The 17,667-nt window shown below is 35.6% G+C and overlaps 1 protein-coding gene and 1 pseudogene across 1 annotated transcript in view; both read right to left on the bottom strand.

Annotated features, from left to right (window-relative positions):
• Nucleotides 1-17,667, bottom strand: part of RSF1 (remodeling and spacing factor 1) — a 151,330-nt gene that overhangs the window by 40,099 nt on the left and 93,564 nt on the right. The window contains exon 5 of the mRNA XM_043875457.1: nt 12,737-12,891. Within this exon, the coding sequence (XP_043731392.1) occupies nt 12,737-12,891 (155 nt within the window). The remainder of the gene's footprint in view (nt 1-12,736; nt 12,892-17,667) is intronic.
• On the bottom strand, nt 8,683-12,720 carry LOC122676149 (annotated as a pseudogene).

Consider the following 17,667-nt stretch of genomic DNA (forward strand, 5'->3'; position numbering starts at 1 on the left):
TGATTTTAATCAAACTAACTTGCAAAGTTTCTATTTATTATAACATTCAAAGTTTTTAAAAATATGGAAAGAAATGTGTTCATACACTGGTGGTTTTAGCATAAACTAGCATAACCAGTCAATAATAAATATTTGTTAAGTGCTTGCTTCATACTTGGAACTTTATTCTTTAGAGTTTTTAAAGCCATGGGAAAGTTCTCAAAGAAGAATGGAAGTACAAAAGTAGGACACAGGGACTTCCCTGGTGGTCAGTGGTTAAGAATCCGCCTTACAACGCAAGGGATGCAGGTTTGATCCTAGGCTGGGGAACTAGGATCCCACATGCAGTGGAGAAACTAAGCCCTCAGGCTACAACAAAAGATGCCAAAGTGTTGTAAGGAAGACCTGACGCGGCCAAATAAATACATAAATATATGTACTTTTAAAAGTAGGATATAAAACTGCATTTATCATATCAATTCTAATAAATAAACAAATCAGCAACTGTGCCTAAAATGAAGACTGGAAAGAAAGATACCGTAGTGGTGCTGTGATTTGGTCATGCGACACTAATTTTTACTTTTTTGCTTTATACTTCCCCAAGTTTTCCACAGTGAACATGTACTATGTTTATAATCAGATAAATGATCCAATTTGGGTCACCATGCTTTCTGGTTTAACTAGGACTGAGGAGCTTTCTAGGACCTGGGACTTGCTGTGTTAAAACTGAGACAAACCTGGACAAATCAAGTATAGCTGGTTACACTATTCCCATTCTTGGTGCTCTGCTTAGTCACTCAGTTGTATCTGACTCTCTGTGACCCCATGCACTGTAGCCCACCAGGCTCCTCTGTACATGGGATTCTCCAGGCAAGAATACTGGAGTGGGTTGCCATGCCCTCCTCCAGGGGATCTTCCTAACCCAGGAATTGAACCCAGGTCTCCTGCATTGCAGGTGGATTTTTTACCATTTGAGCCCCAGGGAAGCCTAGTGAGTTGTCATTAAAACTACGTATATACATTTTAATTACATATGTCATTAAACCGACATACGCACATAACTTATTTTGTTTCTTCTTTAATATTGATTTATTTGCACCGGGTCTCAGTTGCAGCATGTGAAATCTAGTTCCCTGACGAGGCATCGGACCTGGGGCGCCTGCATTGAGAGGAGTCTTAGTCATTGAACCACCAGACAGGTAAGTTCCTGTACATAGCTCTTTTGAAAATGGCATTGCTAAGTATCTTTCGAACCATTTCTGCTCACTCAGTATATCAACCTGGGTAAAATACACTGAACATTTTGCAAGATGGTCAATTAGAGCTTAAGCAACAAATGATAGCAAAGCAACGCAACTCTAATCTTGTGTCATACATTCAAAATTAATTCACAATAAACAGGCACAACGCACGTACCATAAGGAGAGCTCTGTGTCCGCTACTGAGGATACAGAAAGGAAAACTCAATCACTCAGTAACCTTACTGTACCTTCTTCTAGCAACAGCTATTTCACTCCTTTTTTACTCTCCTCAATACTCTAATCTTTCGGCCATGTTCCCATTTCCAGATGATCCTGTCTTCAATTTCAGACAGATGTCGTGAGACAGAAGCTCTTTACATCATTAGACCTGTAAACCTATACCTGTTAAAAAAAGCGACACTATTTTAAGCTACGGCCAATCCTCCGACCTATAGTTTGGTCCCATGCCCTCCAGCCTAAGAAGGAAGAGCTTTTTCTTTTTTTTAACCAAAATGGCTAAAGCCCTCACTTTATTTTTTTTAAATTTATTTATTTTAATTGGAGGCTAATTACGAAACAACGTCACCATATCACTTGTTTTAACGTGATTTCATTGGCCACAGTATGGAGAACAGAAGAAAATCAAGGACAGAAATAAGAACAGTTAGGAGATTATATCAAGAGAATAATAAAAGCTCTTTAAGGTCATGTCACCTTATTCAGATTAAAAGCTAAAATTCTCAACATACCTGCATGGCTTATTCTCTCAGATTCTTGAGTTCTTATTCAAGTATCACCTTTTCAGTGACTCCTTTTTTGACATCCCCCTTCCCAATCTAAAATTATACCACCTCTTCCCCCTAAATTATTCCACCTCCATAGCTCCCTGTTGTCATTTAACATACCAAGGATTTTATTCATTCATCTTCTTATCTCCCTATACTACTACGTAAGCACCACAAAGGTTAAAATTTGATTGGTTTTGTTCACAGTTTTATTCCTAGTACCAAGAATAGTGTATGACACACAGCATGTCCTCAATAGATATTTACTGACTGAAAATGAATGAAATATTACAGGTGAAATATCACCCATACCTAAGAAAGGAATTTATTCCTGCAACTGAATTTTTTCTTGGCAAAAGAATTTCACCATTTTTAAGACAATGACAGACTTCAGTTCCCAAAAGGGGCTCAAAATATTGAAATTATTATCTAAAATTTTTTATTTTATACTGGAATATAATTGATTTACAATGTTGTGTTAGATTCAGGTTTACAGCAAAGTGATTCAGTAACACATAAACATGATCTAACTAGTCTTTTTCAGACTATTTCCCATTTAGGTTATTATAGAATATTGAGATCCCTAAGCTATACAATATGTCCCTTCTGATTATCCATTTTATATATGGTAATGTATATATGTTAATCCCAAACTCCTAATATATCCCCCACCCCCAGCCTTTCCCCTTTGTTAATCAGAAGCTTCTTTTTTGAGAATCTGTTTCTGTTTTTTAAGTAAATTCATTTTTGCATTATTAAGATTTCATATATATAAGTGATATCACATAGTATTTGTCCTTTTCTTTCTTACTTCACTTAGGATGATAATCTCTAGGTCCATCCGTGTTGCTGTAAATGCCATTTTTCATTCTTTACTGTGGCTGAGTAATATTCCATTGTATACCCTGCATCTTCTTCACACATTTTTTTGTCAATGGGCATTCAGGGTCGCCTCTACATCTTGACTATTGTAAATAGTGCCGCTATGAACATCGGGGTGCATGGATCTTTTTAAATAATGGTTTTCTCCCAATATATGCCCAGGAGTGGGATTACTGCATCAAATACTATTTTTATTTTTTTAAAGGAACCCCCATATTGTTCTCCATAGTAGCTGTACCAATTTACACTGTCACCAACAGTGCCGGAGTGTTCCCTTTTCTCCAAAACTTTCTCCAGCATTGTTTGATATTGAGCAGCACGAGCTATTTGTATAGATAGAGATTAATCCCTCGTTAGCTGCCCATTTTTTGCAAATATTACTCGCCCCCCCCCATTCTGTGGGTTGTCTTTTCATTTTGTTTATGGTTTACTTTGCTGTGCAAAATCTTTAAGTTTAATTAGGTCCCATTTATTTTTGTTTTTTTCTTTTTTTTGGCCATGTTGGATGGCATGCAGGACCTTAGTTCCCTGGTCAGGGACTGAATTTATGTTGCCCAGAGAGTGGAATCGCAGAGTCTTAACCACTCAACTGTCAAGGATGACCCTGTTTTTATTTTCATTACTCTAGAAGGTGAATCCAAATAAATAATGCTGTGATTTATGTCAAAAAGTGTCCTGCCTATTTTTTTCCCCCTAAGAGTTCTATATTATCTGGTCTTACATTAAGGTCTTTAATCCACCTTGATTTTATTTTCATGTATTGTGTTAGGGAGTGTTCTAATTTCATTCTTTTTCACATAGCTGTTCAGTTTTCCCAGCACTACTCATTGAAGACACTGTCTTTTCACCACTGTATATTCTCTCCTCCTTTTTTGTAGATTAATTGGCCATAGGTGCATGGGCTTATTTCTGGGTTTTCTATCCTGTCCCTTTGATCTATATTTCTGGTTTTGTGCCAGTACCACACAACTTTTCTGACTGCAGCTTTATAGGATAGTCTGCTATCAGGGAGCCTGATACCCCCAGCTCCATTAGGCAAAGATTGCTTTGTCTACTTGAGGTGTTTTATGTTTCCACACAAATTTAAAAAATTTTTTTGTTCTAGTTGTTAAAAATGCCATTGGTAACTTGACAGAGAGATTGCCTTGGGCAGCATAGTTATTTTGGGTAGTATAGCCATTTTGACAAAATCAATTCTTCCAATCCAAGAACACAGTGTAATATATCCTTCCATCTGTTTGGTGTCATCTTTGATTACAGTCATCAGTGTCTTATAGTTTTTAGAGTACAGGTCTTTTGCCTTCTTAGGTAGGTTTATTCCTACCTAAGGAATAAAGTATTTTTTTCTTTTTGATCCAATGGTAAAGGAGATTCTTTCCGTCACTTCTCTTTCTGATCTTGTTAGTGTACAGAAATGCAACAGATTTCTGTGTATTCACTGATGAGCTATAGTAGTTTCCTGGGCTCAAAATATTGAAATTATCATTTGATATCTTACTGCTCTGCATCACATGACAAACAGGAGTTGTCCTCACACTTCTGTGTTAGTTGCTCAGTCATGTCTGACTCTTTGTGACACCCTGGCCTGTAGCCTGCCAGGCTCCTCTGTCCATGGGATTCTCCAGGCAAGAATTCTAGAGTGGGCTGCTATTCCCTTCTCCAGGGGATCTTCCTGATCCAGAGATCGAACCCAGGTCTCCTGCACTGCAGGCATATTCTTTACTGTCTGAGCCACCAGGGAACCATCATTTTATTCCATGTTAAAGGGATACAAATTGGTGCCAATCCTTCTGTAACTTATTTAAAAATTACATGGTAGATATCTGACAAAGGCATCAAGAAATATAACTATTACCTCGAGTTTTATATTAATCACTTCCTTATTTTGATTTATAGTTTAGTTTTACCTGTTTATTATTCTTTTTTAGGTCTCTTTAATCTACTCTTGCTCTTCCACCCTTTTTTTTTTTTTGCAATTTATTTGAGTCACCAAATCAAGAAATTTGATGGTGATGCAAATCTGTAATATCTGGATTTTGCTGAGTGCATTCCCATATGCCTTTCTTCTTTTTCTCCTGTAAATCACCACTTTAATCTATAGCCTTCAGCAGATTCACGTTTACCACAGGATACCACAGAATTTCTGTGGTAAAAGTACTATGGTGGTGGTATGTTCATTATCAAGAGGCATTACTGTTTAATCATCCTTTTGTGTTGTTAAAAGAGATGTTAATGCTCAATAAATAAAACCTTTCCTTAATAGGGAATGCAAAATGATGATATTCCCATTCTGTCAATCTTTCATCAGTGACTATAAATTATATAAAAATAAGTTTTACTAATGTATTATTTTGTTTTATGGTGGTATAGTTCATACTGAAAAGGCAGGATGAAAGCTTAATTCTTTCTGCTTAACAGGTTTCAAATTAATAATTTGGTCCCCACTGGTATCCTTCAAATTTTTCTATTAGTGTCATGATGAAATTTGTATCAAGATTTAAGACCTATTCAATGCGGCTTCCCTGGTGGCTCAGTGGTAATGAGTCTTTTTGCCTGCCACCGTAGGAGGCACAGGTTCGATCCCTGGTCCGGGAAGATCCCATATACTGCAGAGCAACTAAGCCTGTGCATCACAACTACTGAACCTGTGCTCCAGAGCCTGCGCTCTGCAACAAGAGAAGCCACCACAATGAAAAGCCTGCACACTGCAACTAGAGAGTAGGCCCCTACTCTCTGCAAGTAAAGAATGCCCATGCAGCAACAAAGACCCAGCACGGGCAAAAATAAATCAAGTTATATATATATAGTGTGTATATAGTGTGTGTATATATATATAATATAAAATACATTTTATATTATATATATAAAAGATATATTCTTCAATGTGTTTTCATTCACTATAGCTATTATCTTTATGATGCTTGTCCCACCTTAGACAGTGGAAACCTCTTTAAGTTGGTTCTTGAGGTTTTTTTGGCATGACTTTGATAAGAGTCTTTACTACCTGGAATGACACGATGTTTCTTGGCTCATAATACCCCAGAACTGGAATAAGCCACTTTTCCAAGAAGCCTTGATTTACTTTAATGGGAAACTGTACTCCAAGACCATAATCTGGGTGCTAAGGATGCTCACCGCTACTGGGTTGGCCATTGTTTTCTAGGTCTTTTCAGTAGACAAAGCTAGAAAATAATAAAAATAATCCTTGAGTTTCATAACAATATTTCCTTAACTTTCTATTTTACGTCTTATTTCTTCTTCCCACACTGAGAATCTTGGTTTTCAAGAATATCACAAATGATACAACTAGAATATCAATAACATTTCACACATATTATGCAGCTTTTCAGAATAACAACACCACCATCACCAAAGTAATTTAATGTAAAGGCCACAAGTTTTTGTATGTACTCTTCCCATTTTTTCTCCATTTGTTTTGTCTTATAGTTCCACTGTTCAAACACAAAGTTATTAAAGGCTATATGCTCTTTGCTCTATCTGTCATTTAGATTTAGTTACATGTAGTGAGGTGAAAGTTGCTCAGTGGGGTCAAACTCTTTGCGACACCATGGCCTATACAGTCCATGGAATTCTCCAGGCCAGAATACTGGAGTGAGTAGCCGTTCCCTTCTCCAGGGGATCTTCCCAAACTACTAAATTAATGCTCACCCAACATTCTTTTTCAAATCTTTATTATGAAATAATTTTATACATACAGATATCTTACAAAAATAGTTCAAGAACACCATCACCTTGTTTCCCCTAAGTTAACAACTTGTGCCCTCATAGCACACTTCTCAAAACCAGGAAATTAACTTTAGTAAAACACTATTAAACAGATGTGATTAAATTTTGCCAGATCCCCCCCTCCCCTGCCAGGTCCATTCTGTTTGAGAATACATGTCTCATTTTGTTCTTGGATTTCTTTAGTATCCTCCAATCTGTGACCATTCCTCATTCTTTCCCGACCTTGACAGTTATTTTGCAGAATACCTCTCAATCTGGTCTCATCTGATGTCTTCTCAAGATTAGATTAAAGTACATATTTTTTTATGAAAATTCTACAAAAGAGATGCTATGCATTATACCAGAGGGTACATGATGATGTAAATACCTTGATCATTTGGTTAAGGTGGTGTCAGCTGGTGATTCCACTGTAAAGTTAACCATTTCCCTCTTTGTAATAGGTAACTGTCATGGGAAAAACACTTGGAGATTATGCTAATATACTGTTTCTCCATAAATTTGTACCCACTCATTTTAATGTCTGTCAGAGATCTCACCTGTGACACTCACTATTGTAGTATTTCCCTACTGGTAAATTTCTATTTCTTTCATTCATTCCACACTGCAGAAAGTGTAGTTCCTGCTGTGTAGAAGGAACTGATATTCACCTGCAGGGAAAAGTGATCCCTTCTCCATGTATTTATTTACTCAATCATGAACTTACAGAAATGCAAAGTCATAGATTTAAAATCTATCACTGCATAAATCTGTTGCTAAAACAGTTCTGCTTTCACCACTGAGAGCTCTTTCCAATCAGCATTGGGTCCCACTGAGATGCTCAAATTATTTTCTGAGTACATCCTTAATTTGTGGCATTCTAAAATATTCTAGCTTATCTTGTATTTTTCTTGCCCATCCCCTAAAGCAATTGTCTCTATGGGGCACTAGGTCCTTTTAGTAGAAAATGATATTTTAAAATGAAAATCTTGAGGTTAAGAGTGCTCACTGTTACTGGGGTATCATTGTTCTCAGATTCCTCTCATGAACAGAGGTAGGAAATATATGTGTGTGTATATGTATGTATATGTGTGTGTGGATATATATTTATGTGTGTGTGTGTGTGTATATATATATATATATATATTAAGCCATACAAATGAATATATTTATATTTATTTCCATATCACCCACCACTGAGGTTTTGTTAGTCTTTTTGGCTATCTGAAGCTCATTCACTAGAAGATTCCTATAGAAGGACTCATAGAAAATAGATCTTAGATATCGATAGCAGTTTACATGCAGTCTCTATCTGGAAGTCATTTTGGCTAGACATAAAATCCCTGGTTCACATTTTTTCCCTTTACATATGTTATGGCATTTTCTTCTGGCATAAGGCCTTGCTTTCAAATATAGTGATGGCAGTCTGATATTCTTTTTTTTTTTTTTTTTTATTCTTTTCTCTATAAGTCACCTGGTCTTTCTGTCAAGACTGCCAAAGTACTTTCTTCAAAGCCGAAGGGTTGCCGGGCGTGGTGGCGCGCGCCTGTAATCCCAGCTACTCGGGAGGCTGAGGCTGGAGGATCGCTTGAGCTCAGGAGTTCTGGGCTGCAGTGCGCTATGCCGATCGGGTGTCCGCACTAAGTTCGGCATCAATATGGTGACCTCCCGGGAGCGGGGGACCACCAGGTTGCCTAAGGAGGGGTGAACCGGCCCAGGTCGGAAACGGAGCAGGTCAAAACTCCCGTGCTGATCAGTAGTGGGATCGCGCCTGTGAATAGCCACTGTACTCCAGCCTGGGCAACATAGCGAGACCCTGTCTCTTAAAAAAAAAAAAGAAAAAAAAAAAAAAAAGCCGAAGGGTTTTACTAGAATATGTCTTGATGCTGGTTTTTCTGGGTTGATTTTCCAAGGTCTTTAGTGTCTTTAAAATATGTAGTCTTACATTCTTTTTTTTATTTCAAGAAGTTATGGGAGGGGACATGGGTAAACCTATGGTTGATTCATGGCAGTCTGATATTGATGTTTGGTAGAAACAATGTTTGGTATTTGGTAGAAACCAATGCAATACTGTAAAGCAATTAACTTTCAATTAAAAATAAATAAATTAAAAAAAAAAGATGTTAAGCATAGTCTTTAGCATTTTTGTCTGTTTCCTTGCTTTGGTTTTCTTTTTTATGGACCTCTGTAGGATTTTTACTGCATATCTTCAACTCTATCTCTTTTTCTCAAACCTTCATTGACTTGCTTTTATTTTTAAAAACACACAACATTCCATCTGCTGTTGTTTTTTAGAGTAACAAAAAATATTTTACTAAAACATAAGATTTACAGAAATTTTCAGACAAGCCATACAAAATGGTCACAAGCTTTTTCTTGAAGGGAAGATTCTACACTTGACAGCAAGGTCACAATGTTATTAGTGAGGGCTGTGATGTCTGTTTAATGTTCCCATTTTGGTTCAAACAATCAAGCTTGTCCATCTACAGCGTCTAAATAAAGTTAGACTTGGCAAGAGAGCATATTCTAAAGAAATGGTTAGCTGCTTTTAACCAATGCACTTAGATCACCATAAAAAGGGGGAAAGGAGCCCATAAAATTAAAATAAAACTACCTTCCCCCCCACCAAAAAAAAAATAATAAAATGTAAAAAACACCCACACCCCTGCAGCTAACCTTGACAACTACCTTCATTCACAGTGCTTTATACTTAAACCATGATGGGAAATGAATAAAAGCAGAGAGGGGCCACTGCTTTTAAATGTTTTGCAGCAATCCAGACGTAGCCTCTGCTCATGCTTTACAACACTGAATCAGGACAAGACATAGATTTGCTAATGTGCATTTAATCACCAAAGGATTGAAGATGCCTGGGTTTTCATTCTGTAGTTTCTAAGACTGTATCCATTAAATGCAAACAAAAAAAGGAAGAAGTCTTAGCAGAACAGAAGTGATACACACTTGACAATCGAATCAATTTAAATTATTATTCAAGGCATACAGCCTAGTCCATGCTCTAGCTCTTTCTAGGGCTTGGGCTTCGTTGGTCTTCCACTGCTCTGCTACATCATTTGCTAATGGATCAACTGGAGTGGGAGCACTTAACAAAGCCTAAATCGATAGCAGAACTGTGCGAATCTGCAGCGCCGAGGATCACTTATCTTTCAAAATATCTAAACATGTTTTTCCCAACTTGTCTACATTAGGATAAATTTTGGTCATGAAACATACTTTATGGGCTGCTATTGGATATTCTTCTGGAAGGAATAGTTCAAGCTTAAAAACCCCTCCCTCAAAGGGGGAATCCTGAGGGCTGGCAATGACCACATGAAAATAACGGGCGTTGCTCTCATCTGGTTCTGCTTTAATGCTGGGAACTGGTTCTGCCAGCAAACGCTGGGTTTCCTTAATAATCCTGTGGGGGCAGCCCGGCCATCTTGTCTGGTCTCCGGCTCCGCTCCCCTCAGGCATGGGTCATCTGCTGTTTTTTAAGGGCACTAATTCTTGTGTTTGTTGACTCAGATATTATTTATGGATTTTTGAAAAAATCGTTAACTCTGCCACCTCTTCAGTTAGCATTTTCATACCTTTAGTGAAAACGTCTTTTGGTTAAGTTTTCATTTCTGCAGTGATGTTCATATGCTTCTTATTTTCTTTTGTTATTATAATTCTATGGGATTTGGTCTCAATCTTTTTTAGTCATTTTTATGTCAAGTAGATAGTTTTTCTAATTTTACTGCTATCAAGCTCTGCATTTTTCATATTAAAAACTAAAGTGAGTTACTTTATGAGATTATATAACTCTAGACCTCTCCTATACTTTCATTTGAATCTTTTTTTTTTTAAACTTGTCTCTACTGTCCCTGTTCTATTTAATTTAGATCCTATTCCCAGCAGACTGCACGAAGCTCTGTGTGGAGTTTAGTTCTGGAAGGGATCTTCGGCTGGAGAGGTTTGAGAAGTCATAACGCCCAGAGTACCCAAGTTCTGTTAAGATCTTAGTTTCAGATACTACAGTTTTTACTTTTGCTATCAGTATGTTCCTGTTATAGGGAAGCTATAGACAGTCAAAAACCATGCCCCTGACACGTTCCAAAGCTATGAATGACAACTTAAACTTCCACCTGCTGATTTAGTCATAACAAATTTAATCAGAAAAGAGAATTTCAACAGCTTCTCTAACCATGAAAGGGTTTTCTGTTCTTCTTCCTTTCCTCTTTGCTCTCTAAAGGAGGTAATCATTTCACAACAAATACAAGTGTCAAAGCATTATGTTATACCCCTGAAACAAATTTAAAACTGTATGTCAATTAAACTTCAATTTTAAAAAATCTGAAAATTCAAAAGTGGGTTTAGACTACTTTAATATTAAGTTTTACTGATATAGTCACAAACTGAATTTTAGGATATAGAAAAGAATTTGCCAAATCAGAAATATGGCTCATGATTAAAACCACCAAAGATATTTTAAATCATACAATCACTAGTAAAAGGAGAATAATCAGGATTTTTGCTGAAAGAAATATTGGTATGTACAAACATTATACCCTACATTAAAAGGCAAAATTACTTGGCTTTATGCAATGCTTGCAGCTAGGGGATGACTTTATGATTAGTTTCCTCAAAGCAGCAAACAAGGTAAGAACATACTATTTTCAGGTTCTAATTGAAACAGTAAAGGAAAACTAAAAGTAGAGAAAGAAAGGACAATAAAGAGAGCAAATTCTATACCCTGTCATTAAAAGGCATGTTATCAAGAAAAAGTATTAATCAAACGATGTTAGACTAAACTTCAATTGGTTTCTCTGCTTCTAGAAAAGTTAGGACTTGGTTCTGATCTTCTTTGGTTAGGATTTGATCTGCTCAGTTAATTGTATTAAAAAAGTCAATCAGGAAATCAAGCTATAATTATCATAGACTTAAGAATTTGCTAAGGGTGACCCAAAACAAAAAAAGAAAACCAATCCACACCACCCACACACACACACACACATACAAAATCGATTTAAAAATGGGCTTACTTAAAAAAGGACTTAAATATTCTCCCAAACAACACATACTAATATGAACATGAGAAAGTCTTCAACATCATTGGTCATTTTGAAAATGCAAATCAAAAACCATAAATACCACTTCACATCATTAGAATGTCTATTATTTAAACAAAAAAAAAAACAAGTGATGTGTAGGATGTGAAAAAATTGGAACCCTCATGCAGAACTGATAGGAACGTAAAATGGTGCAGCAGTTGTAGAAAACGATATGGCGAATCCTCAAAAAATTAAAAACAGAACTATCATCTGATCCAAAAATTCTACTCCAGGCATATATACCCAAAAGAAGTGCAAGCAGATATTTGTACACCCACTTTCATAGCAACATTATTTATAATAGACAAAAGGTAGAAGAAACTTAAGTGTCTAGTGACAGATGAATAGATAAAATGTGGTAGACACACACAAGAGAATATCAACATTAAAAAAGAAAAATTCTGATACATGCTACAATATGGAGGAATACTGAAGACATTAAGCTCAGTGAAATAAGGCAGTCACAAACGGACAAATATTGCATGATTTCTCTGAAGTGAGGTTCCTAGAGTTAGTCAAATTCATAGTCAGCAAGTAGAATGACGGATGCCTGTGGCTAAGGGGAGGGGAAAAGGGTAGTCAGTGTCTAACGGGCACAGTTTCAGCTGGAGGATGTAAGTCTGCAGATGAACGGAGGTGACAGATGCACAACAACACAAATGAACTTAATGCCACAGAACCGAACACTTAAAAATGGTTAAAACGATAAAAGTTTATGTTATGTATATTTTACCACAATAATTTTTTTAAAGTTCACTAATATTCTTTGTATTCTTAAATTAGTAAAAGATAATCACGTTTTGATGACTGGAACACTTTTATGTAAATTTTTTAAATGTTCAGTATAAAAGACCAAAGTACTCAATGGTTTTTTGCCTCTTTTTCTTTTTCATTAAATGATAGAAAAATCTACTTCCTTTAACAGGAAGAGTTAAAACTTTTCAAATTGAGGGAAATTCAATTGATATAGGTGGGAAGAAGAGTGGAAAAGAGAAGAAATTACAAAACAAAGAAAAACAAAACACACAAAAAAAACCTTGTTTAGTTGTTTCTTCCTCCTTTTTAGTCTCCTCTTCTTCTAAGCTGGGACTTTCCCGGGAAGAGCTGTCCTGTTGGCTAGAGTTCTTCAATAGTACAGGATCAATCTGTGCTTTCAGGAGCGCAAGAGTCTCAGCCAACTCGTTTCGATTTCTAAAAAAAAAAAGGAAAAACAGAAGGCAGCATAAAAATCTTTCTCCTGTTCTAAGCTTTGTGGTTGCCAATAAGGGTGGGGAAGGATGGGAGTTTGGGATTAGCAGGTGCAAACTAATTTATAAAGGATGGATAAACAACAAAGTCCTACTACATAGCACAAGGAACTATATTTAACATCCTATGATAAAGCATAATAGAAAAGAATATGAATATAAGAATATTATATGGATAATTGAGTTGCCTTGCTGTATAGAAGAAATTAACACAACACTGTAAATCAACTATACTATATAAATTTTTAAAAATATCTTTCTTCAGTTTTAAAATGATTTCAGAATAACACCTATTAGAAATTAACGTTTAAAAAAGAAAAACACATTAAGAACAGCCAAAACACTAGTACAGCTAACCCTAATTAACCTTAAATTTTTAAATTAAGTATTAGGAATGAATGCATATTAAAATAAACTTCGCCAATGAGGAATCTTAGACTGTATTTTTATTAGAATGGCAATTCAAATCTCTTTGGTTAAAAAGAACAGTAGGAACAAAATTAAACAAAAACCAAAGTTTGATAATTTTTTTAAATATGATGCAATCTCTCAGGAGTACAAAATCAAAGTAAATTCAATTTGAATAAAAATAAAAGAAAATCCCAAATAAGATACCAATCTACAAATTATCTATTTTTACTACCAAATCCAAAGGTATATATAATATGGTCAATTTTAATGCCACATATAATTAACAATAAAATAATAATTTAATCATAAATAATTATATATAATAATAATAATTCAAATTTTTTTCTTGCTCAGAAAAACAGTGTTAACAGCAGAAACAAAAAGGAAACCTTGGGCTAAGAGTTGGGAAATATAGTTCTAGATCTGCCACTAAGTTAATCAGCACCATGATCCTCCCATCTGTGTCATCAAAGGACTGTGCAGGCACATCTTAATTCTATGTAGTTAGTATCCAGATGAAATTATTTGTTTTCTTATCTGTCATGCCACATATGTCCTCTATCCTCTGTTTTCACCTCCCTTTCCAATTCCACCACCATTCTAGCTAAACACTATTGCTTGAAAGTGGGGACTGTCTTATGAAGTAGGCTCTAAAAAATATTTAATGAATAAATAGAATTCCTGTTCCTAAACCAAAAGGCTATGTATCCCTGGACAGGTCATATATCTTCAATAGACCTGAGTTTCCTTATCTATGTAAGACTGGATTCTCTTAAGTATTATTAAATTGGTTTCCAAAGAAAGTAAAAAATTGCCAGTGACAAACATCTTTCAGAAATTAAAAGGACAATCATTTTGCCATTGTCTATCAGAAAGAACACACATTATATATATTGTGCATGGGAATGACTATATGTTTATACATAGTATAACTATCACATTAGCATACACAATAAAATGAACAGTTTTAGACTTTTAATTATCTAATAGTAGTAGGTCATATCAGATGATGTTTCAAGATTGTGTGGTACTATACCCACTTTACAAAAAACAAAAATAGTTTCTATTTTTGAACTTCATTAGCCCAATCTGCTTCTAACCTAAGCCTCTATCCACTTAATGTTATTATCATCATATTTCAATGAGAATTTCATATGTATAAGTGCCCCAATCCATTTGTTATTTTCTGAGGTCATGCTGGAAACTGAAAAATACATTGAAGTATTTCACTATACCTTCTTTTAAAAGCTTTGAACATTAGAAGCATGCCAATACTTGCTAGAAAATCCATGTCAATTACTTCCAGTACTCTAAGCAACAAAAAAATGTGCAGAAAAGTTGATTAAAGAACTCTCCTAAAGGCTTTTAACCTGTCTATTACATTAAAATGCAAACCTAATAAAGCCATTATCTTATTAAAAACAGAAAACTACCCATTTGGATTTCTCCTGTTTCAATCTTACAATTAGATTTAGTATGTTAAATAATTTTTAAAAGCCCTAAGTTGGAGTGGAGGAAATTTTAATAAATATATATAGATTAAAATTACATCCAAATTTCTTACCACTTTTTACAGAACTTTTTAACGTAATTTTAAAGTGTTACCTTCCATTTACAGTTATTACAAAATACTGGTTTTACTCTCCATGTTTTACAACACATTTTGAGCCTATCTTACACCCAATAGCTTGTAACTCCCCCTACACTGGTAACCACTAGTTTGCTCTCCGTATCTGCCAGTCTGCCTCTTTTTTGCTTTATTCACTAGTTTGTTTTATTTTTTAGGTATTTGTCCTTTTTGACTTCACTTTGCATAACGCCCTTCAAGTCCACCCATGTTGCTGCAAATGGGAAAATTTCCTTCTTTTTATGGCTGAGTAGTATTCCATTGTGTATATACACCCCAACGGATTTATGTATATTAATTTTGTGTTCTGCAACTTTTCTAAATTCACTGTTGAACTCAAGTAGTTTTCTGGTAGCATTTTTAGGATTTTTCTATGAATAGCATCACATAATTTGCAAACAGTGGCAGTTTAATTTCTTCACTGTCAATTTGAATTCATTTCTTTTCCCTCTCTGATTGCTGTGGTAAGGATTTCCAAAACTGTGTTGATTAAAAGTGGAGAGAGTGGTCATCCTTGTCTTGTTCTTGACCTTAGAGGAAATGCTTTCAGCTTTTCACCAGTAAGTATGATGTTAGCTGCGGGTTTGTCACGTATGGCCTTTATGATGTTAAGATGCTCCTTCTATGTCCACTTTCTAGAGTGTTTTTATCATAAATGGACATTGAATTTTATCAAAAGCATTCTGCATCTATTAAGATGATCATATGGCTTTTATTCTTTGTTAATATGGTTCATGTATCATGTTGATTGATTTACATATACTGAAGAACACTTGCATCCCTGGGATAAATCCCAGTTGATCATGGTGTAGGATCCTCATAATGTTTATCAGCTTGTTTGTTTTGACTGTGCCATGAGGCATATGACACCTTAATTCCTTGACCAGGGATTGAACCAATGCTCCCTGCAGTAGAAGTGTGGAGTCTTAAGACTTTTAATTTTTTGCACTCAGTTTGCTAGTATTTTGCAGAGGATTTCTCAGTGTTCATCACTGATACTGGTCTATGATACTGGCCTATTGATACTGGCCTTTTTTTATGATACCTGTCTGGTTTTTGTATCAGGATGATATTGGCCTCACAGAATAAGTTTGGAAATGTTCCTTCCTCTGCAATTTTCTCCAATAGTTTCAGAAGCAAAGGTGTTAACATCGCTCTGGTGGAATTCATAACTGGCTCACTTTGCTGTATAGAGTAAACTAACATGGCATTATAAAACAACTATACTCCATTAAAAATTAATTACAACAGAACAAACAAACAAAAAATGGTTTGCTAAAATTTACATGTGAAGCCATCCAGTGGTCCTCTACAGGACCTTATAAAGGAGTCTGTGGATTCTAACAATTCAGTTGTTTTGCCCTCCCCCTCTCCATTGCTTTATTTTCTTTAAAACATTTCTTCATTCAGACGTATTAAATCATGCTCTCTTATGATCTCAGGTGTTTATACTTTTTCTTCAGTCCAATGTGTGTTTTGGACTAACTCCAATTATTATTTCAAAGACAACCAGATGTGCAACTGAAACTACCACAACATTGTTAACTGACTATGCCCCAATACAAAATAAAAGTTCAAAGTTTCAAAGACAAGCAGAGAATGGAAAAACAATGTGGTACATCCATGGAACAGAATATTATTTAGCTATAAAAAGGAATGTAGTACTGATTCTTCATAGATGAACCTTGAAATATTATGCTATCTCAAAGAAACCAGACATGAAGGCCACATTGTATGACTCTATGTACATAAAATGTCTGGAACAGGCAATTTTGGGAAACAGAAAGTAGGCTGGCAGCTGCCACAAGCTGGAGAAAGAGAGAATGGAGAGAAACTGCCAGTCTACAGGGTGTGGGGATTCTTTGTGGGGTGAGGAAAATGCACTGAAGTTAGATGATAGTGATAATCACATAACTTCGTGAATATACTAAAAATCACTGAATTGTATTTTTTTAAAAGTGATGGTGGCTTGGAGATGCATGTAAGGAAAAAGGAACATGTAAACACTGGATACATTTTACATAGAGAGCTGATTGGATTTGCTGATAGAATGTATGTGAAGTGAGAGAAAAAGAAAATGTGCCTCCGAAGGTTTGGATCCAAGCAAACATGGATGCTATTAACTGTGATAGGGGAAACATAAGGCAGTGGAAAGGTTAGAAGCTCAAGTTTTGGGCAGACTGACTGATTTTGACAGATTCTAAACTATCTGTACCTACAGTTAACCTAGACTTGAGTGAAATGGAACATATCACTCTAATTATTATAACACAAAATATGACTTTTCTTAAGGGATGTTCAGAATTAGAATTGGTAGTGATAAACAAAAGCAACTGTTCAGAAGCAATTGATCTGGTAGCACAATTAAAAAAAAAAAAAAAAACAGACAAAAAAACAAAGCCAAGCATAAGCATTGTCTTCTGCCAAGTATGGGTTAGATATCTGGATCCTCCACAGCACACTGGAGTAATCTCCATCACAGATCACATTTATGACACTACATTATCATTTCCTATTTCCCTCCAACAATATGGAAAGCTTAGGAATGGCATTAAGTCTTTTCCCTTTCAGAGCCCAGGAGAGTGATACAGCAAGTCTTTAGCAGATGTCTGTAATATATGATACCACTATTCACCAATAATATTCCATTTTTCTCATATAATTTCATATCACTGAGCAGAT

The sequence above is a fragment of the Cervus elaphus genome, chromosome 2, assembly GCF_910594005.1.
Source record: "Cervus elaphus chromosome 2, mCerEla1.1, whole genome shotgun sequence".
NCBI lineage: Eukaryota > Metazoa > Chordata > Mammalia > Artiodactyla > Cervidae > Cervus > Cervus elaphus.